This window comes from Anabrus simplex, chromosome 6 (assembly GCF_040414725.1).
Source record: "Anabrus simplex isolate iqAnaSimp1 chromosome 6, ASM4041472v1, whole genome shotgun sequence".
NCBI lineage: Eukaryota > Metazoa > Arthropoda > Insecta > Orthoptera > Tettigoniidae > Anabrus > Anabrus simplex.
In genome coordinates this window covers 346,620,236-346,645,124 of record NC_090270.1, presented here as the reverse complement: position 1 = coordinate 346,645,124, position 24,889 = coordinate 346,620,236, and the positions used below count along the sequence as shown (strand labels likewise).

Genomic DNA, 24,889 nt, shown 5'->3' with positions numbered 1-24,889 from the left:
TATGAAAAAATGGAGCAAGTATATGGCAAGTTGCCCAAGTATGATGTTAAAGTTGTCCTAGGGGATTATAATGCCAAAGTAGGCAAAGAGAAAGAAAACCACCCAGTGGTAGGATATCATAGTAAACACCAAGAATCAAATGAAAACTGGTGGAAATTGATTGACTTTGCCTTTAACAAGGAGCTGGTGATTAAGAGCACATGTTTTCCCCATAAGGAGATCCATAAAGAGACATGGATATCACCAGATGGTCTGACAAAGAACCAGATAGACCCTGTGCTGATAGATGTGTGACATGCCTCCAATATAATGGATGTGAGAAGCATGCGTGGTGCAGACAGTGATTCAGATCACATACTGGTGAGGATCAAGTTCCGAGAAAGACTGGCAATTAAACCCAGGGACAGAGCTGAGCAGAGCAAGATCTATAATGTAGAACTGTTAAGGGATGAGAAGAAGGAGGAAGAGTATAGAGACCGGCTGCAAAGAAAGCTACAGATGGGCAGAAACGGAGATGTGGACATCAACACAATGTGGGAGGAAACCAAGCTAGCAATAAATACAACGGCGCAGGAAGTACTTAGAGAGAGATGGAAACAGAGTAGAAATAAATGGTATGACGAATAAGTAGATAAGGTTCTGAAGAGAGAAATCTTGCCCGACAAAGAATGCTACAGAGACCCACTCGAAATAATATTGCAGTTTTTAAAGAGAAACAGAGAATAGCAAAGACATTGATAAGGAACAAGAAAAGAACAGAAGAAAAGGAGAGAGTGGATGAAATGCAGAAGAATTTTGAAAACAAACAAGGCAGAAAATTGTTCCATGGGGTTGGACAAGTTAAGGGATATCAACCCAGAGTGAATATGCTTAAGGATGAGACTGATAGACTCATTGTTGGGAAAGAACGAATTCTGGAAAAATGGGCAAAACATTTTGAAACACTACTTTCTGTCAGACCAATAAATGAAGAAAAAGAAGGATCAGACCGTATGGAAACTTCAGAGAGAGATGAGGAGGGTGAATATGGAGATGAGTGTGAGGAGGAAGAGATGGATGAGAATGGAGATGAGAGCAACTCGTGGATTAAATTCCAAAAGGGGTTTTAAGTGTCAACCTACATCAGCAGTGCAGATTGGTACTTATGGTGAAATACCTCAGTATATCAGTCACTGTGTGGATTTGTGTGATAAGGTCTTCTTTTGATGAATCAGGAGTCTCATACACCTAACATGAGTGCCAATCTCTGCATCACCAGTGTAGACTCTAATCAAATTGCAGCTCTACAATTCAAACCCATTTTGTAATTTAATGTAAGATGTGATGCTCATGTTGGATTGGTGGAGGTTTCTTCATGGAACACACACCCACCATCATATCTGAAATGTCAAATTTTAACACCCCACAACATCCAAACCAGACACTGATCCCCTCCTGAAATAGGATCAGTTTTGAATCACCCCTGTACAACCAGGTACAATCACAATCCAGTTTTGTTATCCTTCAGACATCTTGGGCCATCAATCCCAAGACTGGACTTAATATTAGGGTTGCTGAGGAAGTTGGCACGCTAATCACGTGTCATTCCATTATCTGCAGATCATATGGCTAGGTAACAGGAGTCTTGGCAGGCTACTGGTTTTTAACATTGGGCTCTGTATGTGCTTGAATTGGGTTTGGGGGAAACTTGCAGATAAACAACATTCATATTAGTCACTGTCAACACAGGATGTGAATTCTGGAGCTTCGAAGACTGCAACTTCCCCCATGAACTGTGGAGTGTGACAGAATAAGTTGAGTTAAAACTTTATTTCAAAAGTGAAAAGAGTAATGTACTTAGCCAGATCCCAAAGAGTTTCAGGACGAACACAGCCATCCAAGTGTACATGAAGCTCCACCTGAAACAAAACCAGAGTGTCAAAATTTGTAATTGCTACTCATTTATAGATTCCGAGTTTTGAATTACTTTATAATAATCAAGTGTTGGAAAGGAACAGACAAACGCCACATCAAGTCATACAAGAAGAGATAGGAACATGAAAAGGGACACAATAACAGGTTAGTGTGAGAAGAGACAAAGACTATCTCCACACCTATATAAACTGTCATCTTCAAACAGACAGGCTCTCTCCTCATCAAACCCATCTCCTAAGCCGCCGATGAGTTGTTTGTTTCCCAGCCTCTTCATGAGGGTGAGCATCAACACTATTGACGGACCATCTTAACGGACCTTCAGTCTGGATGAGGGAAGTGTAGAGTAAGAAGGAAGCCAGATGAACAAAGGAAACGGGAAGAAACATAAGACACATACAAAAGGAGAAAAGGATCCCAACAGGATAATACAAGTGTTAAGTAGAGTCGTATATAGAGAGATGGAAACGTGAAAAGCAACACATAATAGGGTGAACACGGTGAGAGAGCAACAGGAAGAGGAAACAAGGAGAAATATAAAAATACAAAAGGACAAGGACTACATACAGTACACGACCGTCTTCAATAAACAACATAACCAAGACATCTTAATAAATCAATTACTCTGAAGAGAGACAATAAACCAAACTATATCGAGAAGTAAAAATCATCCAAAATAAACAACCTACAAATGTAAAGAGCAAACACACAACTCACTAAGGCAAGACTTTTCACAAAGAACAGAACTGTTACACCACAAAACTTGAAATGCTCATGGTTATACACTGAATGATCTTTAATATTTAGTTTGTTTGTGTGTTTATGTCTGAGTCATCAGTTACATGGAGCAGACACTCTCCAATAATGTTGGGTTATGTGGTACTACTTGTGTAATGACAAAGAATTCCAACTCATATTAGGTTACACCACAGTAACACTGTTCAGAGAAAACCATTCCCTACGCTATATACAAGGCTGGGAAATGCAAGCAGTCTGCGCTAAAAATTATGCCAAATGAAGTTCCGCCAGTCACCGCTAAGAGCGCGTGTGTTTTAGCTCAGCAAATGCTGGTTGTTTACTGCTACATCTCGTGAGGGAAAGTGTAAATCCATTTCATTTTGTTTCCTGTCAATCTAGAATTAATACATAAGAGAAGTTCAGCTGTTTCTCAACAGAGTGATAAACCAGGTGCTGTATGCGGGTATTGTGTGGAGATCTTCGGAAAGGTTGACTATTTGTAGTAGGCATTTTAGAGAAGACAATTATAGTGAGAACACAACTAGTAAGTTTCTTCTGCCTAATTCTGTTCCTTTAGTATTCACAGACTTTCCTCAGCACAAACAAGCGATAGCCATGGCTAGGAAGCCTCAAACACGCCCCTGCTGTAATTGAAAACCCCGTTGAAGGTAAATTATTAACATACATGTCTGTTTACAGTGCAGTGTGTATTTATCTAAACAAGTACTTTTTAGCAGGTTGGTTTTGTTTTAGAATCTGTAGCAACTACATCCAACATAATAGAAGCAGGCTATCTGGTGCATGAAGCAAAAGAAAATACTAGCTGTGAAGGTTGATTACAATCTATTTCTCTTCCTGTGAGTGCAAGCCCGGTCCTCAGCCTCATGTGTTTTCAAGAACGCGGAGTGCTGAGGTGCCGTTAAACATCATTTGTGGCGTTGCTAGAGCAAGTTTTGTCCCGTGTCATCTGGTATCTGCCTCGGAAGAACTTGCTCACAAACCGTAAAATATTATTAAGAGACAAGTCCTTTGAAACAATTAAGTGTGAAAAATGCAACAACTCTGAACTCCTGATTATTCTTCTGCAAATATTCACAAAACTGCTCCTGGATAACCTAGCCTTTAACTGCACGAGTAGGAATGAAAGAGTTTTGCAACTTCACGTAAAGCCTCTTGACAGAAAAATACCTGGTGTGGGTTACTGTAGTCACGTCCCAGTTTGTGAACCAAGGGCGAAGGTTGAGTGGCCTAGTAAGTGGTCCTGAGAGTCGGGATACCAGTTGCTATGGAATGGGAGTGGGCATCTCGGACATATTCTGAGTCATGGTCCTCCTTGTGCTCAGGCGGCTAGGACTATACAATCAACCGGTGGTCCATAACCCGTTAGAGGAGAGATCCTCACTTGGACTATGTGCAAGTAGGGTAGCATCCTGCTTCATGAATTTACCGAGCTCAGAACATTTTAAGCAAGCCTGGGTCCTATGGGAGTAACGGAGTCCCACTCCCAATTGACCGGCGAGGCACTCCTTGGAAACAACTTGGCGAATGAAATGGAATTTGATGGGGAGCTATCAATATTAAAGGGGCTTATGGAAGAAAGAAAGTAGAACTCGCTGAGTCAGCAAAGAGGATGAATCTAGATGTGCTAGGAGTAAGTGATATTTGGATAAGCGGAGATAACGAGAAAGAGATAGGAGATTATAAGGTGTACTTGACGGGTGTTAGAAAGGGAAGGGCAGAGTATGGGGTAGGGCTGTTTATCACGAATACCAATGCACGCAACACAGTTTCTGTTAGGCACGTAAATGAGCGAATGATGTGGGTAGATTTGACAGTTGGAGGAATTAGGATGAGAATTGTCTCAGTCTATTCACCGTGTGAGGGTGCAGATGAGGATGAAGTTGACAAGTCTTATGAAGCATTGAGCGACATCGTGGTCAGGGTCAACAGCAAGGATAGAATAGTGCTCATGGGCGATTTCAATGCGAGAGTTGGGAATAGAACTGAAGGATATGAAAGGGTGATTGGTAAATGTGGGGAAGATATGGAAGCTAATGGGAATGGGAAGTGTTTGCTGGACTTCTGTGCTAGTATGGGTTTAGCAGTTACGAATACATTCTTCAAACATAAGGCTATTCACCGCTACACATGGGAGGCTAGGGGTACCAGATCCATAATAGACTATATCTGAACAGACTTCGAATTCAGGAAATCTGTTAGGAATGTACGAGTTTTCTGGGGATTTTTCAATGATACAGACCACTATCTGATCTGTAGTGAACTAAGTATCTCTAGAAAAAGTGAAATCTGTCTGCAAACTAATAAGAGTAGAAAATCTCCAGGACGAGGAAATTGGACAGAAGTACATGGATATGATTAGTGAGAAGTTTCAAACAGTAGACAGTAAGCAGGTTCAGGATATAGAAAGAGAATGGATGGCATACAGAGATGCTGTAGTAGAAACAACAAGGGAATATCTATGAACAACTGTGAGTAAAGATGGATAAAGGCGAACATCTTGGTGGAATGATAAAGTGAGAGCAGCTTGTAAACGTGAAAAGAAGGCTTATCAGAAATGGCTCCAAACAAGTTCCAAGGCAGACAGGGATTTGTACGTAGATGAAAGAAACAGAGCGAAAGAAAATAGTTGTTGAATTCAAAAAGAATTCGTTGGAAGATTTTGGTAATAACCTGGAAAGGCTAGGTCAGTCAGCGGGGAAACCTTTCTGGACAGTAATAAAGAATCTTAGGAAGGGAGGAAAAAAAGGAAATGAACAGTGTTTTGAGTAATTCAGGTGAACTCATAATAGATCCCAGGGAATCACTGGAGAGGTGGAGGATATATTTTGAACATCTTCTCAACATGTAATCTTCCTGGTGGTGTTGCAAACAACCAAGCTCATGGGGAGAAGGAAAATGATGGTGAAATTATGGTTGAGGAAGTGGAAACGATGTTAAATAAACTCCATTGTCATAAAGCAGCAGGAATAGATGAAATTAGACCTGAAATGGTGAAGTATAGTGGGAAGACAGGGATGAAATGGCTTCATAGAGTAGTAAGATTAGCATGGAGTGTTGGTAAGGTACCTTCATATTGGACAAAAGCAGTAATTGCACCTATCTATAAGCAAGGGAACAGGAAGGATTGCAACAACTATCGAGGCATCTCATTGATTAGTATACCAGGCAAAGTATTCACTGGCATCTTGGAAGGGAGGGTGCGATCAGTGGTTGAGAGGAAGTTGGATGAAAACCAGTGTGGTTTCAGACCACAAAGGAGCTGTCAGGATCAGATTTTAAGTATGCAGCAGCTAACTGAAAAATGCTACGAGACGAATAGGCAGTTGTGTTTATGTTTCATTGATCTAGAGAAAGCTCATGACAGGGTACCGAGGGAAAAGATGTTCGCCATATTGGGGGACTATGGAATTAAAGGTAGATTATTAAAATGAATCAAAGGTATTTATGTTGACAATTGGGCTTCAGTGAGAATTGATGGTAGAATGAGTTCTTGGTTCAGAGTACTTACAGGGGTTAGACAAGGCTGTAATCGTTCACCTTTGGTGCTCGTAGTTTACATGGATCATCTGCTGAAAGGTATAAAATGGCAGGGAGGGATTCAGTTAGGTGGAAATGTAGTAAGCAGTCTGGCCTATGCTGACGACTTTGTCTTAATGGCAGATTGTGCCGAAAGCCCGCAGTCTAATATCTCGGAATTTGAAAATAGGTGCAATGAGTATGGTATGAAAATTAGCCTCTCGAAGACTAAAGTGATGTCAATAGGTAAGGAATTCAACAGAATTGAATGTTAGATTGGTGATACAAAGCTAGAACAGGTCAATAATTTCAAGTACTTAGGTTGTGTGTTCTCCCAGGATGGTAATATAGTGAGATTGAATCAAGATGTAGTAAAGCAAATGCAGTGAGCTCGCAGTTGCGATCAACAGTATTCTGTAAGAAGGAAGTCAGCTCCCAGACTAAACTATCTTTACATCGGTCTGTTTTCAGACCAACGAAACTTCACGAGAGCGAAAGCTGGGTGGACTCAGGTATCTTATTCATAAGTTAGAAGTAACAGACATGAAAGTAGCAAGAATGATTGCTGGTACAAAGAGGTGGAAACAATAGCAGGAAGATACTCGGAATGAGGAGATAAAGGCTAATTTAGAAATGAACTCGATGGATGAAGCTGTTCGCATAAACTGGCTTCGGTGGTGGGGTCATGTGAGGCGAATGGAGGAGTATAGATTACCTAGGAGAATAATGGACTGTGTTATAGAGGGGAAGAGAAATAGAGGTAGACCAAGACTATGATGGTTAGACTCAGTTTCTAACGATTTAAAGATAAGAGGTATAGAACTAAATGAGGCCACAGCACTAGTTGCAAATAGAGGATTGTGGCGACGTTTTTAAATTCACAGAGGCTTGCAGACTGAATGCTGAAAGACATAACAGTCTATAATGATAATGTATGTATGTATTTATAAACCTGGGAAATTGTACAAGTGTATGCTCCACAAGCAAGATGCACGCAACAAGATAAAGATGACTTTGAGGAAGAATTGGAGAGACAATTGAATGGACAAAATAACATGTTAATGGGGAACTTGAATGCCCATGCAGGCATGGAAAGGAAGGGTTATGAGAACATGCTTGGAGTGGAAGGCTGGGGAAATAGGAAAAAGGAAGGAAAAAGATTACTGGATTGGTGCAAGAGAAATGGTACGATGGTCGGGAACTCATGGTTCAAAAAGAGAGAAAGTCATACAATAACGTGGTATACCAGTGACTGGTCTAGGAAATCCATTGTAGATTATATGATCTATGACTGGGAAATTAAGAGGAATGTTATAGGTGTAAGGGTAATACCATCAGAGGCCCTAGGTAGTGACCACAGATTACTGGTAATGAAACTGAGAACAGAGAAGTAAGAAAGACGTATCAAAATATGGAAACTGAAGGAAAAGGAAACCAAGGAAGAATACCAGGAAAAAATAAGATTGAACGTAGCAACAGATGATACAAAAACAGGAGAGCAGGAATGGGAAAGTTTCAAGAGGACACTAGTAAAAAATGCAGAGCAAGTTTGTGGGAGAATTAGTGCCAGGAAAAGATGCAAGGAGACCCCTTGGTGGAACAACAGTCAAAGCATCAGTTAGGAAGAAGAATAAAGCTTTCAGAGTGTGGTTTCAACAGAGGACAACGGAGACAAGACAAGAATATAAGATGAAAAAGAAAGAAGCTAAGGTTGTAACAGAGGAGAAGAAAAAATGGATGGAAAATTGGACAAACATGATGGAAGAGGATAGCAAAGGAAATAAAAAAGTACTGTATGGAATGGTCAAGATTAGGAGGAAAGGCAGGAGAGAAGATGTTATAATGATAGACAAAAATGGAAATGAAGTGCAGGAAATGGAGAAGCTCAAAGGAATGTGGAAGGAGTATTTTGAAGATTTACTAAACCCAGAAGGATGCACTGAGGAGGAAAGCAGAAGCAGGGAGGAAGTAAGAAATATGGAAGAAGAAAAAGACTTAACATGGGCAGAAGTAAAAGTAGTACTGGACAAGATGAAAGGAGGGAAAGCCCCAGGATTAGATGAAGAGAGTATTGAGATGGTGAAGGCAGCAGGAGAGGTAGGGAAACAGTGGCTTTATAGTGTGTTGAAAGTAGTATAGAAGGAAAGGAAGACCCCTGAAAATTGGAAGAAGGGGGTAATCATACCCATTTTCATGAAGGGGAATAGAAAAGAGTTTAGGAACTATAGGGAAGTCACACTGATATGCCACTGTGCAAAGGTGTTTGAGAAGATTCTGGAGAATAGAATCAGAAAGAGGGTAGAAGAAAAGTTAAGAGAAGAGCAGTATGGTTTCAGATCAGGAAAGTCCACAGTAGACCTTATATTCACAGTACATCAACTACAAGAGCGTCGCTGTAAATGGGGTAAGGATCTTGTGATGGTCTTCATGGACTTTGAGAAAGCTTGTGGTCATGTGTGTAGAAACAAGGTAGGGGAAGCCTTACAGAGAAAAGGTGTCGAGAAACAGACTGTAGAAAGAGTGAAGGAGATGTACAATGGGAGTGTCAGTTGTGTGAAAATAGGAGGAGAGAGAACAGGCTGGTTTGAGCAAAAAGGTGGATTAAAACAAGGAACTGCTCTGTCACCTTTGCTCTTCGTAGTAATAATGGACGAGATAAGGACAAAAGTGGCAAGGTAAACTGGAAAAGGAAAAATAAAAGTGATGTTGTTTGCAGATGACCTGTTAGTCTGGGGGGAAAAGGAAGAGGATATCCAGGAACAGTTAGATGCTTGGGTAGAGGAGGTGGAATAGTATGGAATGAAATTTAATGTCCAAAAGAGCGAGATGGTGATCACAACTAGAAAGAAGGAGAGGGATAATGCTTGGAGGGGAACAGCTTAGGAAGGTAGAGAGTTTCAAGTACTCAGGAAGTATCATACAGGAAAGTGGAAGAAATGATGAGGAAATAACCAAGCGTGGAAGACAAGCAGGAGCATTCCTGGAAAGTGTCAGAAGCCTGGTTTGGAGCAAGGATGTCCCTCAGAGAAGCAAAAGGGTGATATACAGGGTGTACTATATACCTATTCTGACGTATGCCGCTGAGACTTGGGTAATGAGGCAGAGAGCCATGAACAGAATACAGGCAAGTGAAATGAAATTTCTGAGAAGCAGGATAGGAGAGACAAGATGGGATAAGGTGAGAAATGAGAAAATTCGAGATATAGTAACAGAAGAGCCACTGCGGAATAAGATACAGGCATCTAGACTTAGATGGTATGGACACATGAAGAGAATGACAGAGGAAAGGATACCGAGGAGGACGCACGAAATGGAGATAACAGGTAAACGGCCAAGAGGAAGACCAAGAGACAGGTGGATAAAAGGAGTGGAAGAGTGTGTACAGAGAAGAGAGAGGACTGGGCGAGAGTGACTAGGGAGAAGTGGTGGGAAGACAAGAAGAGGTGGAGAGGCTTATGTTCCAAGTAGACCCGGCCAACAGCTGGAAACTGCAGATGATGAGGATGATGATGACGAGTTGTAGATATGAATGAAAAACCTCAAAGTTTTAAATACCCATAAAAGAAGTCGGTATATATTCTCACCTCCAGAATAAATTCATATAGTCCACTGTTATGTAGGGTGTTCCAAAGCGATCCTCGTGGCAGAGTGCTGAACTCCAGTATCACCCTATTGCTACGCAGCATCTTCTAGCCTTGTATAATAATGTAAGCAAAAGAGAAAACACTACTAAAGCTACAGCTATTTTCAGGTGGATTACTGTGGATCTGGAAAGATCTTGAATCAAACGGACCTCGAGCACCAAGTTCACGAGCGAAGAGTTAACTCTTTAACTCTCATTTTCAATGAAATCTCGTCTATCATTCACGGCCTCAAGTTTACCACATAGTGTTGGATGTAATATTAAAATATAGGACCAAAACTAATGACACACTATTAAGCTAAGCTGATTCAGTCAATCCATACAAGATATATGTCATTAAAACTTTTAATCTAATAAGCAGAAAATCTGAGCAATATAGATGGTTCACTGATTACATTCTATGAGGAACTGTTTTCTATAAAAGTTGGTCACTGAAAATGGTCTTCTACCTACTTATATTTTACAACAATACTCTAGAATGAAACTAGCTGTTAGTGTAGTATTGTAAAGATCGCTCATGACAAAATGTTTTAAAATGCTTTTATACCTCTTCGAGGCTAGTTGTACGTCTGTAACACTTAAAAAGAAATCGTATCTGAAACTTGGTGTTATAATTAATTTTATGTATAGTTACAAACAGTTGACAATGCAAGCAGATGTACATTTAAAAGATTGTATATAGAAATTCTTTTATAACTTTTCTAGAAACTCATAAGGAGTGATTTAGTCTCTGTTTTTCAACTACATAAGTTTTACAGTATATACGCAATTGTAAATAACATAACTTATTTTAGAAGGTTCTGTTTATGTACATACATATGTTATAAATATTTTAATGTAACTATTAAAATGTCCTGCAACAATCTCCTGGGCTGATGATGGCAAATAAAATTGCCGAAACCGGTACCAAAAATGACAACAAAAATGTGATGTTTTGTTAATTTCACTATTTTGTAGTATTGAACAGGTGGAAAACCCTACCTTTATCTTTGATTGTAAATTTAGTTTCAGTACGAACCAAAAATGAAATTTTTGACATTAAATGAGGGTTTAAAGATAAAAATTTCATGATGTTCCGTATTGAACTGTATCACAATTAAATTGAAATAACAAATAACATAGTCCAACCTATACGCTTCACGCTCTTGATTCATGCGTATTTCTCTACCTAATTCTCTGGCCCACATTTTCCATTTCTCACTGTCAGACCAAAACTCGTCGAAACTTTGTTGCCTTCTCTTTCTTTCCTCCGGACTCAATTCCACATTAAGATCATTCAACTCACTGTTTCCCTTGTTCGCACTGGTTCCTGGACTTGCCTCTTCAAAATGTCTGTCTTCTCCGGCACTTGTTTCAACCTGTTTTAAACACTGTTCCAAAGACTGAAGTTTCGGTACCGTCCAACTGCGGGTCCACTTACCATTGGACACCACCAGTAACTGACCCTTAATATGTGCCCGCAGACCTTGAATTCTTGCCTTAACACTATGTTTCTCCAGGAGTTTAAAATTTTTACTCCCCTCTCTTCCCAAGTCCGCCTTAATCCATATTTTTTCCTCCTGCAAGTTTCCGGCGTTTCTGATTACTATGTCCACCATTAGTGATGATAGCAGCGTCACCTTTATAGGTGTGCGCCCCCTCATCTTGCCTACCCTCTCAACGTCGTCTATATCTACCTCATTAAAGTTAATTTTCATTATTTCTTGTATGACGTCTACCACCTTATAGATAATGTCTACTTTTGCTTCTCCCTTATCTTCTTGTAGACCGTACATAAATATGGTTTTCTTCCTCCGTTCTAGATTGTGGGCTGCTATTTCTTTCAAATACATTACTTCCTCTTCCATATTTTTTAATTTCTCCCTTAGCAATACTATTTCTCCCTCACTTTTTTCCACTCTTCCTTTAACTTCATTCACATTTTCCTGGATCCACAGCCTTGTCTTCTCGTGTTCGTTGACTTGCTCTTGAATCATCTGCTTTAACTGTTCAAATGGGCAGAGTTCCTCAACTACCTCCTTTACCACTTTCTTTATCACCTCTATGTCCTCCCAACTCATATTTGCACTGCTCTGAGGGCCTGGATTCACTTCCACCCCCCCCCCAATCACCAAGAGCACCAAGACCATCGTTGCAACCAATAACATCTCACCCTTCAATCCCAGTTCCACACTCCCTTCCTTGCTTCTGGTTGTATTCTTCTTCATTCTTCCCTGCCATCTACCTATGACAGCCCTATGTTGTTCTATGCCGATCATCTTCCTTGTCAGACTCTACTCGCCCCTTCGGCTCCCCACTCTTGTTCCGCTCACCCAGCACACTCCACACAGCACGACCGTTCGTTCCGCTTACATAGGCTTGACTCAGATAAGAAAGTTTATCCGATTTTAATCTCCTGGATCTTTTTCTCCTATTTAAACGCAGGGCATTCCTTGGACTGAGGGGCGCGCTCCCCAGTGCAGTTAACGCACACTGGTAGTGGTGTGACTCCGCACTAACATGCGTAGCTTTTCCACATGCCCCGCATACTGCTGATCCCTGGCAGCGTGGTGGTGTGTGGCCAAACCACTGGAGAAGGAAAATATGGCCGAACAGTAAGTGTGTGCATGGATACCTTAATACGTTCGGGCAGTTTCTCAAGATCGAAAGTTAGGATGAAAGCCTGTGTTGTAGAGGTGGTCACCGACATGCCGCTTAAGACGTTTAATGTTGGACACACCTCCACAAGCAAGGCTCCGGATAAGGTCATCATCGGAGGCCTTAATCAAGTCCCTATGAAACATAACTCCTTTGCAGGAGTTAAGGGACTTGTGGCTCTCAATCTTAACTGGCACTGGCCCGAACATTGTGACTTCCAATAACTTTTTACTCTGCATGAGCGTACTAGTCTTAATGAGTACGCTACTATCCCGCAATTTCCTCATTTCATCCACTTCATGGATGTGGTGCTGGTAAAACCAGATGAGCTCTATAGAGAAACCAAAGTAATAGATGGTATTAGTGATCACGAAGCGGTTTTTGTCGTAGTTAAAAATAAATGTGAAAGAAAGGAAAAGATTAAAATTAGGACTGTTATGGCTGATAAAACAGGCATGAGGGAGTTTTTAATAAGTTAACTATGATTGGTGGAAAACAGTAAATAAAAATGTAAACTGACTCTGGGATGGGTTTAAAGCAATTGTTGAGGAATGTGAAAATAGGTTTGTACCTTTAAAGGTGTTAAGGAATGGTAAAGACCCACTATGTTATAACAGGGAAGTAAAGAGACTAAGAAGGAGGTGCAGGTTGGAAAGAAATAGTTAGAAATGGCTGTGGAAGTAAGGAGAAATTGAAGGAACTTACTAGGAAATTGAATCTAGCAAAGAAGACAGCTAAGGATAAGATGATGGCAAGCATAATTGGTGGCCTAATTTTAGTGAAAAATGGAAGAGTATGTCTTCTTCTTCTTGAGGCGCCTTCTCCTAGCGGAGGTTGGCGGTCCACATAGCCAGCTCTGGACGTGATGTTGCAGCATGGAAAGCATCTTCTGAAGTGCAGTTGTGCCATCTTCGGATGTCCTTCAGCCATGAATTCTTCCTCCTGCCAACAGACCTTTTCCCCTGTATTTTACCTTCAATGATGAGTTGTAATAGCTGGTACTTCTCGCCTCTCATAATGTGCCCTAGATATTGGGTTTTTCTTTTTTTAACAGTAAGTAATAGTTCTTTTTGTTTCTTCATGCGATGAAGGACTTCGTCATTTGAAATTTTCAGCACCCATGGTATTCGGAGTAGGTGGCGATATAGATATATTTCAAAAGCATCAATTCTTTTTTCTAGATTTTGGTCAAGGGTCCAGCTTTTACATCCAAAGAGAAAAATTACATAGCACCGAATCATTCGCATTCTTAATTGCACACTTAGGTCCGATTTTGTAAAGAGCTGTTTCATGCTAAAAAATTGCCTCCTGGCCTGTTCTATTCTAGATTTTATCTCTCTCTTGGAATCACATTCCTCATCTAGCACAGTACCCAAGTGTTTGAAGGAGGATACTTGTTCAATCTTACTGCCGTTTATTGACAGGGTTGCTGGAATTTTTCTTTTAGAGAAGACTACAACTTTGGTCTTGGAAGCGTTGACAAACAGGCCAAACTCTTCACTGCGCTGGACTAATTTGTCTATCATGTGTTGGAGCACAGGTAATTCATTTGCTATGACAACAGTATCATCTGCGTACCTGATATTGTTAATTGCCTGTCCATTTATAACTATCCCGCTGTTTTCCTCCAACAACACCTCCTTAAATATTGCCTCACAATAAATGTTGAATAAGAGAGGTGACAGCACACAACCCTGACGAACACCTTTTCTGATTGTAGTCCCTTCTGATGTTCTTTGGTCGATTTTGACATTTGCGGTTTGATTCCAGTAGAGTACGCTGATAATGCGTAAATCGCATTGGTCAATACCAGTCGATCTTAATATCTCTATCATCTTTTCATGTTTCACAGAGTTGAAGGCTTTTATGTAGTCAATAAAACAAGTATATACATCGACATTCATGTCCCTGCACCTCTGTACTAGTACATTTATGGAGAAGAGTGCTTCACATGTGCCGACCCCATTTCGGAAGCCAAACTGGGTCTGATCCATATAAGATTCACATTTCTATTAGCTCACGGCACTAGATGGCAGTCCTATGAATTTTGGTCTGGCATTCAACGTGTTAAATATCTAACAATCCATACTTAAAGTTATTTTCCTTTTGGTTCCAATGCTGTAAATTGTATATATTCTTTTATTCTTACTGTCTTGTATGCATCATATGCTAATAATAAGAAGAAGAAGAAGAATAAGTATAAGAATAATAATAATAAATTTATATGCTGTTTGAAAAACATTGTCAGTTACTTCCTTTTCTTTTTCTCTGGGCGAGTTGGCCGTGCGGTTAGGGGCCCGCAGCTGTGAGCTTGCATCCAGGAGATAGTGGTCACCTCAACCCAATTCACAAGGACCAACTAGATCTTCGTATTTTCTCTGGCCAACCTTTGCATTAAAGTTGCCCATATTATTCCCATGAGTAATTCTGTCATTAGTTTATCTCTGTTGCATTCAGGACACAAAGTGTTTGCTGAGATTTATTTTTAGTTTGACCTGTCAGCAGCCCTGAAGTTTGTTTTCCGTGGTTCCCAATTTTCACGCCAGGCAAATGCTGGGGCTGTACTTTAATTAAGGCCACGGCCATTTCCTCCCCACTCCTAGCCCTTTCCTATTCCATCGTCGCTGTAAGACCTGTCTGTGTTGGTGCAACGTAAAGCCAATTGTAACTTATCTTTTTCGAAAGCCTTACTGCATGCGGTTTCCAAAATTTTCACTTTTGCTGTTTGTAATATTTTAACTGCAGTCTGATGGGCTACTCCTTATGTTTAAATATTTTTTTGAGGACACAAAGTGTTTGCTGAGATTTATTTTTAGTTTGACCTGTTGCACAAATAGAAACTGAAACCCACTGCTGTGAGATGTTCTTTCCTCGTTATGCACTTTCACTTCCCAAATCACCAACTTCTTTACAAGTTTTTCAGATAAGTTTTGTTTTTTATCTTTTACTTTACCACCATCCACTCATGCTTATTGAAAAATTCCTGTTTCTTCTCCTAATCCCAGCATTCCGGAATGTCTTAAGTTCCACCATTACAGGCATTTGTTAGTCCATTGTTGTGATTTTGTACTTTATGACTACACAACACTGTTGGCGTTTCCTCGTCATTGTTTATGCTTGTATCGTTCACTTTTTCACCACCTGGGGAGATGTAAAATAGTTCATTATTTCCTTCATTTGAAAACTAATGACATACACCAACACACAATAATATCACTCGCTACCAAACACCATGTGTATATAAAAGTAATTAAAGCATATAGGACTTCATTTTCAATGATGCTTCGACCATCACATTGCTTCTATTCTGGTATTCAGCTTCCTAACACTACAACACCATCGTTAAAGCTATATCGTTAACAGATTTACAATCTGCTGACGAGAGACAAAGTGTCTTTCAATGCTAATGCCAACCACCAAACAACAAACTGTACACCTGTTGCCCAATTAATGATGCTGGCCTAATATCAGAAAACAGTCATCAATTGTAATTATATTGACTGTACAGCCAACATACACTACTAATCTCACATTTTTATATCAGCTAAAACTACTTCCATTATTAATAATTTGGCAGCTACTGCAAAAGTAGAGAAATGTACCTATGTGTTCTCTTATCCAGTCTCCAAATGTTTAAAAGGCATGCGTACCCCTGCATTCTCCCTTTTAAAAAAAAAAAGCTCTGGTTATATGTCCTGGAAAGCACGACATTCATAGTACATGGATACAGCACAAGACGGTGGTGCGTTGGACATGTACCACGCATGGGGCGATGGGACTGCAGTAGCGAGTCAGGCTCTGTGCAGAATGGATGTGAGGAGGCAGGAACAGTGTGTGTACAACAAACTGGATGTTCACCAGGGTCTCAGTGCCAAAGAATGTCATAGAGGGCTTGTGAAGCAGCCCTTCTGTACAGTATTTTTGCAAGAAAGGTAGCGGCATTTCAGTATGGATGTGAAACAAGCAGGGATGTGCAATGGTCTGGAAGACCTGTTATTGTCCGTACTGATGTGTCACGTGCAATAATTACCCTGTACGTGGACTTGTGTTACAAGCCGTCAATCAATCAATCAATCAATCAATCAATCAATCAATCAATCAATCAATCAATCAATCAATCAATCAATCAATCAATCAATCAATCAATCAATCACTACTGATCTGCATTTAGGGCAGTCGCCCAGGTGGCAGATTCCCTACTGTTGTTTTCCTAGCCTTTTCTTAAATGATTGCAAAGAAATTGGAAATTTATTGGTAAGTTATTCCAATCCCTAACTCCCCTTCCTATAAACGAATATTTGCTCTAATTTGTCCTCTTGAATTCAAATTTTATCTTCATATTGTGATCTTTCCTACTTTTAAAGACACCATCCACCACACTCCCACGCCATCCCTCCACTGACAGCTCGAAACATACCACTTATGATACTAATTCTTATAATTCAATACGGACAAAGAAAATGAAATTTATAACCTACATACCACTTAGTCGAGCAGCTCATCTCCTTTCTCCCAAGTCTTCCCAGCCCAAACTTTGCAACATTTTTGTAACGCTACTCTTTTGTCGGAAATCGCCCAGAACAAATCGAGCTGCTTTTCTTTGGATTTTTTCCAGTTCCTGAATCAAGTAATCCTGGTAAGGGTCCCATACACTGGAACCATACTCTAGTTGGGGTCTCACTAGAGACAAATAAGCTCTCTCCTTTACATCCTTACTACAACCCCTAAATACTCTCATAACCAGGTGCAGAGATCTGTACCCTTTATTTACAATCATATTTATGTGATTACCCCACTGAAGAATGAAGATCTTTCCTTATATTAATACCTAGGTATTTACAATGATCCCCAAAGGGAACTTTCACCCCATCAACGCAGTAATCTTAACTGAGAGGACTTTTCCTATTTGTGAAACTCACAGCCTAACATTTATGCCCGTTTATCATCATACCATTGCCTACCGTCCATCTCACATTATCGAGGTCATTTTGCAGTTGCTCACAATCTTGTAACTTATTTATTACTCTGTACAGAATAACATCATCTGCGAAAAGCCTTATCTCTGATTCCACTTCTTTACACGTATCATTGATATATATAAGAAAACATAAAGGACCAATAACACTGCCTTGAGGAATTCCCCTCTTAATTATTACAGGGTCAGATAAAGCTTCACCTACTCTAATTCTCTGAGTTCTGTTTTCTAGAAACAGAGCCACCCATTCAGTCACTCTTTTGTAAAGTCCAATTGCACTCATTTTTGCCAGTAGTCTCCCATGATATACCCTATCAAATGCCTTAGATAGATCAATTGCGATACAGTCCAATTGACCTCCTGAATGCACGATATCTGCTATATTTTGCTGGAATCCTACAAGTTGGGCTTCAGTGGAATAACCTTTCCTAAACCCAAACTGCCTTCTATCAAACCAGTTCTTAATTTTGCAAACATGTCTTATATAATCAGAAAGAATGCTTTCCCAAAGCTTATATACAATGCATGTCAAACTGACTGGCCTGTAATTTTCAGCTTTATGTCTATCACCCTTTCCTTTATATACAGGGGCTACTATAGCAACTCTCCATTCATTTGGTAAAGTTCTTTCATGCAAACAATAATCAAACATGTACTTCAGATATGGTACTATATCCCAACCCATTGTCTTTAGTATATCCCCTGAAACCTTATCAATTCCAGCTGCTTTTCTAGTTTTCAACTTTTGTACGATCTTACTGTAAATGTCATTGCTGTCATAGTTAAATTTTAATACTTCTTTAGTATTAGTAACCTCCTCTATCTGGACATTATCCTTGTAACCAACAATCTTTATATACTGCTGACTGAATAATTCTGCCTTTTGAATATCCTCGCATACACACTCCCCTTGTTCATTAATGATTCCTGGAATGTCCTTCTTGGAACCTGTTTCTGCCTTAAAGTTATTATTATTATTATTATTATTATTATTATTATTATTATTATTATTATTATTATTATTACTATTATTACGACTACTACTACTATTATTCCTCCTCTGTGAACCATGTGACCTTGCCGCGGTGGGGACGCTTGCGTGTCCCAATGATGCAGATAGCCGAACCGCAGGTGCAACCATATCGGATGGGTATCTGTTGAGAGACCAGACTAATGAATGGTTCATCAAAAGGGGGGTAGCAGCCTTTCGGTAGTTGCAAGGGCGGCAGTCTAGATGACTGACTGATACGGCCTTGTAATAATACTCAACATGGCTTAGCTGTGTTGATACTGCTACACGGCTGAAAGCAACGGGAAACTAGAGCCGTAACTAACTCCCGAGGACATGCAGCTCTCTCTGTATGAATGATGTCCTGATGATGGCTTCCACCCAGGTAAAATATTCCGGAGGTAAACTAGTCCCCCATTCGGATCTCCGGGTGGGGACTACACGAGAGGGGGCGATCATCAGGAAGATGGATACTGACATTCTGCGAGTCGGAGCGTGGAATGTTAAAAGTTTGAATCGTTGTGGTAGGTTAGAGAATCTGAAAAGGGAGATGGATAGGCTAAAGTTAGATGTAGTTGGTATAAGTGAAGTACGTTGGCAGGAAGAACAAGATTTTTGGTCAGGTGACTACCGAATTATCAACACAAAATCAAACAGGGGAAATGCAGGAGTTGGTTTAATAATGAATAAGAAAATAGGGCAGCGGGTAAGCTACTACGACCAGCATAGTGAAAGAATTATTGTCGTCAAGATAGACACCAAACCAATGCCCACCACAATAGTGCAGGTCTATATGCCTACTAGTTCAGCGGATGATGAAGAAATTGAAAGAATATATGAGGAGATAGAAGATTTAATACAATATGTAAAAGGTGACGAGAATCTAATTGTGATGGGAGACTGGAATGCAGTGGTAGGCCAAGGAAGAGAAGGTAGTACAGTAGGAGAATTTGGATTGGGACAAAGGAACGAAAGAGGAAGTCGGCTGGTTGAATTCTGCACTGATCATAATTTAGTCCTTGCCAATACTTGGTTCAAACACCACAAACGAGGCTGTATACGTGGACGAGACCTGGAGACACTGGAAGGTATCAAATAGACTTCATTATGATTAGGCAGAGATTCAGAAACCAGGTGTTGGATTGCAAAACTTTCCCAGGAGCAGACGTGGACTCTGACCACAACTTGTTGGTCATGAAGTGCCATCTGAAGTTGAAGAAATTGAAGAAAGGAAAGAATGCAAAAAGATGGGATCTAGACAAGTTGAAAAAAAAGAGTGTGAGGGATTGTTTCAAGGAACATGTTGCACAAGGACTAAATGAAAAGGCTGAAGGGAACACTATAGAGGAAGAGTGGAGAGTCATGAAAAATGAAGTCAGTAGGGCTGCTGCAGAAATGTTAGGAAGGAAGAAAAGATCAACTAAGAATCAGTGGATAACTCAGGAGATACTAGACCTGATTGATGAACGACGAAAATACAAGAATGCTAGAAATGAAGAGGGCAGTAAGGAATACAGGCGATTAAAGAATCAAGTGGATAGAAAGTGCAAGGTAGCTAAGGAAGAATGGCTGAAGGAGAAGTGCAAGGATGTCGAAGGCTGTATGATCCTGGGAAAGGTAGATGCTGCATACAGGAAAATCAAGGAAACCTTTGGAGAAAGGAAATCTAGGTGTATGAATATTAAGAGCTCAGATGGAAAGCCACTTCTAGGGAAAGAAGACAAAGCAGAAAGATGGCAGGAGCATATCCAACAGTTGTATCAAGGTAAAGATGTAGATAATTTGGTTCTGGAACATGAAGAGGCTGTTGATGCTGATGAAATGGGAGACCCAATTTTGAGGTCAGAGTTTGACAGAGCTGTGAGTGACCTAAATAGGAACAAGGCACCTGGAATTGATGACATTCCCTCTGAATTACTGACTGCCTTAGGAGAAACCAGCATGGCAAGGTTATTTCATTTAGTGTGCAAGATGTATGAGACAGGAGAAGTCCCATCCGATTCTCGGCAGAATGTTGTTATACCTATTCCCATGAAAGCCGGTGCTGACAAGTGTGACAACTACCGCACCATTAGTTTAGTATCTCATGCCTGCAAAATTTTAACACGTATTATTTACAGAAGAATGGAAAAACCAGTCGAAGCTGAGTTGGGAGATCAATTTGGCTTCAGAAGAAATGTAGGAACATGTGAAGCAATCCTGACTTTACGTCTGATCTTAGAGGATCGAATCAAGAAGGACAAGCCCAGGTACATGGCATACCTAGATCTAGAAAAGGCATTCGATTATGTTGATTGGACCAAGCTATTTATGATTCAGAAGATGATAGGGATCAGATACCGAGAAAAGAATTATCTACAATCTGTATAAAAATCAGTCTGCAGTGATAAGAATCGAGGGCTTTGAAAAAGAAGCAGCAATCCAGAAAGGAGTGAGGCAAAGCTGCAGTTTGGCCCCTCTCCTTTTCAATGTTTACATAGAACAGGCAGCAAAGGAAATCAAAGAGAAATTTGGAAAGGGAATCACAGTCCAAGGAGAGGAAATCAAAACCTTGAGATTTGCCGATGATATTGTTATTTTATCTGAGACTGCAGAAGATCTCGAGTTGCTGAATGGTATGGATGAAGTCTTGGGTAAGGAGTACAGGATGAAAATAAATAAGTCCAAAACAAAAGTAATGGAGTGCAGTCGAACGAAGGCAGGTGATGCAGGAAATATTAGATTAGGAAATGAAGTCTTAAAGGAAGTAGATGAATATTGTTACTTGGGTAGTAAAATAACTAACGATGGCAGAAGTAAGGAGGACATAAAATGCAGACTAGCACAAGCAAGGAAGAGCTTTCTTAAGAAAAGAAATTTGCTCACTTCAAACATTGATATCGGAATTAGAAAGATGTATTTGAAGACTTTCATCTGGAGCATGGCATTGTATGGGAGTGAAACATGGACGATAACTGGCTCAGAAAGAAAGAGAATAGAAGCTTTTGAAATGTGGTGTTACAGAAGAATGCTGAATGTGAGATGGATAGATCGAATCACGAATGAAGAGATACTGGATCGAATTGGTGAGAGGAGATCAATTTGGCTAAATTTGACGAGAAGAAGAGATAGAATGATAGGACACATCTTAAGACACCCAGGACTTGTTCAGTTGGTTTTTGAAGGAAGTGTAGGTGGTAAGAACGGTATGCGTAGACCAAGGTATGAATATGACAAGCAGATTAGAGTAGATGTAGGATGCAATAGTTACGTAGAAATGAAAAGTACAGGATAGGGTGGCATGGAGAGCTGCATCAAACCAGTCTATGGGCTGATGACTCAAACATCAACAATTATTATTATTATTATTATTATTATTATTATTATTATTATTATTATTATTATTATGATTATTATTATTATTATTATTATTATTATTTTATTTTTATTATTAGCATATGATGCATACAAGACAGTAAGAATAAAAGAATATATACAATTTACAGCATTGGAACCAAAAGGAAAATAACTTCAAGTATGGATTGTTAGATATTTAACACACTGAATGCCAGACCAAAATTCATAGGACTGCCATCTAGTGCTGTGAGCTGATAGCATCGAGTTAATCCCTGGTGCCAAAACGTTCACAGGCTTAACCAAGCAAGTGATCGCTGAAATGAGGATATATTAGGCTAATTCATTAAGTATAATAGGTAAAATATTGTGACCCCATATGGGGTCGTATTGGGGTCGCACTTATACAGTAGTTACTGTCCCGATGCTCGGCCATATTTACCCTTTTCTTTTCAGGGACACATTATATGATGTTGATTATGAGAAGCGTGTTAGCTTGTTCTTACTGGAGCCGTTCAAAAGTACGATCTCCGATTTACGTCAGGAAATGTTTGTAAATGACGATCTTCCAATTTTAGGTTATATATAAAATAGTGAAAATCATGTGAATTTGGTAAATTAGGATGTAATAGAATAATATTATAAGAAGAATTTGTAGTTAGGGAATACTGATTATGTATATAATTATGTTTCTATAACTTTTAATTTGGGTAAGAGAACCTAGCAGTGATGATTGTGCAACATGGGAAACCAGTGACTATATCGTTGAAGACAGTTGAAGTCAGTCAAAAGTGTTGCAACAGGTGGCTTCGAAACCCAGAGTATAGTGGGGAAGTGATTGTAATTCATCAATGTGGATGAACGTGCGAGGTCACTATTTACTCTGTGCTGGGTTCAAAGTCACTGTAACTATACACTTCGTCTACATCATCATTGTCCCGACTATCTGCTGTAAGTCTTTTACTGCTCGATTTACTGAATCTCACAGCACTTACATAAAGAATCCGTGCGTGAGATAGACAATGACTTTGTCATCCTACAAAGCACTCTTTACGTACCCATATGGGGTCGCACCAAAAACAGGAACTGACGAATGAAAGGTGGACTACGCACGTACTTACGTACACAGCCAACAGATGGCAGGAAGAAACTTTATACAGCTTCAAAACACGCACTTACTGCGCACCTAAATGGGTTCGCACAGTTCACGATTTCAAACTAACGTACGACCCCATATGGGGACGTGAAGTTCAAAAATTGACTACTCTTACGTACCCAAATGGGGTCGCTTGGCACTCAACGCGTTTATGCATTCAATTGCTGCCGGATTTGCTGCCTGAAGATCTTCAAAGGACCCGGCATACATATTCACAGGGCACTTCTGTATGATATGCCTGCTTGATGATTTGCACTACATATCCACAGTCACAACAAGGCGAGTCCATCCTGCACCGGTTCAGGCAATGCCACATCGAATTCTGTTCAGTTGTGACCAGACAGCCTGAGAGACATGAAATCCAGTTAGTTTTATGGTGGGGTCATGAATTTCAATCAGACCACGAGGTGGACCACTCATCTTTCCATATATTTTAGGGGTCAAACCGAGTTGAAGTAAGTTTTATAAAGTAGTTAAAAAGAATGAAGCCTACCACGATTTTGAAACTGAAATTGACTTTGAGGAGTTAAATGGCATAACAAGGCCTGCATTCTTCTTTCAACTAATGCATGTATAAAATACTGTTTCTCTTATTGCAATAGAAATGAGAATAAAGGTAGTAAATATGATAGTGGTGGGGATAGTAAAATCACCTTCTTTATAGATGAAAGTACCACAGAGTCAGCTGTCGTCGGTGACAGTATACCTGAGAAAAATGCTTACAGATATGAATAAGCCAGCCAACATTTTATTTTTTTTTGGGGGGGGGGCATTCTTGAATTACAAGATGTCACTGCTGAAGGCATATCTAATTAATTGATGATATATTTGAGAACACTGGGTGGTTGCTGAAAAGTTCAGAGGTCGAGAGCAAGAATTAGAAGGAGCTACAGTGACTCAGCAGTGGAAAGCATTGCATGATACTTTGAAGAGTGCAGCCACAGAAACAGTGGGATTTCAGGAACTAGTTAGGAGAACAGAATGGTATGATGAAGAGTGTCAGGTAGTAGTCTTTTTTTTTTTTTGCTTTACTTAGGATCCAGAATGGGTAAAAAAAAAAAAAATAGTAAATAAATAAATGCAATGTAAATATTAATGTTATACCAGTTGTATAGTATCATTTGAAGTAATTCCACATACTGTATATCAGTTGACTATATTTGTAAGTAGTACAGGAGATATTATAAGTAGAATTTTGTAAACAATATAAATTTATTAAGGATGAGCTGTGTGTTTAATAGAAAACATTGTTAGCGTAAATTGTATAATATTGTATTATAGGAAAAATTTTCTTCTCTTGGTAATTTAATATTTAGTGCTTGACAATAATGTATTTTAGTGTACCATTTGCCACCGAGGTAGACACCTCATTTGCAAATAAAGAGATTTTGATTTTGATTTGACGTCCTACCGACACAGATTGGTCTTACGGCGACGATGGGACAGAAAAGGGCTAGGAGTGGGAATGAAGCGGCCATGGCCTTAATTAAGGTACAGCCACAGCATTTGCCTGGTGTGAAAATGGGAAACCACGGAAAACCATTTTCAGGGCTGCCAACAGTGGGGTTCGAACCTACTATCTCCCAAATACTGGATACTGGCCGCACTTAAGTGATTGCAGCTATCGAGCTCGGTAAGCAGTAGTCTTAAGGCGTAATGAAGCAGGAGAAAAAACACTGCAGCGAAGAACAAGAACAAGCACTGAGAGATAACATGATGGCAAGCATAATTGGCAGTCATACAAATTTTAGTGAAAAATGGAAGCGTATGTATAGGTATTTTAAGGCAGAAACAGGTTCCAAGAAGGACATTCCAGGAATAATTAATGAACAAGGGGAGTGTGTATGTGAGGATCTTCAAAAGGCAGAAGTATTCAGTCAGCAGTATGTAAAGATTGTTGGTAACAAGGATAATGTCGAGATAGAGGATGAGGCTAAGGCCAAAGAAGTA

At 39.8% G+C, this 24,889-nt stretch overlaps 1 protein-coding gene across 2 annotated transcripts in view; it reads right to left on the bottom strand.

Moving 5' to 3' along the window:
• LOC136875372 (adenosine deaminase) overlaps window positions 1-24,889 on the bottom strand; it is a 153,918-nt gene that overhangs the window by 118,869 nt on the left and 10,160 nt on the right. For both annotated transcript variants that reach the window (XM_067148927.2, XM_068228471.1), the window contains exon 2: window positions 1,837-1,898. In XM_067148927.2, the coding sequence (XP_067005028.1) occupies window positions 1,837-1,898 (62 nt within the window). The remainder of the gene's footprint in view (window positions 1-1,836; window positions 1,899-24,889) is intronic.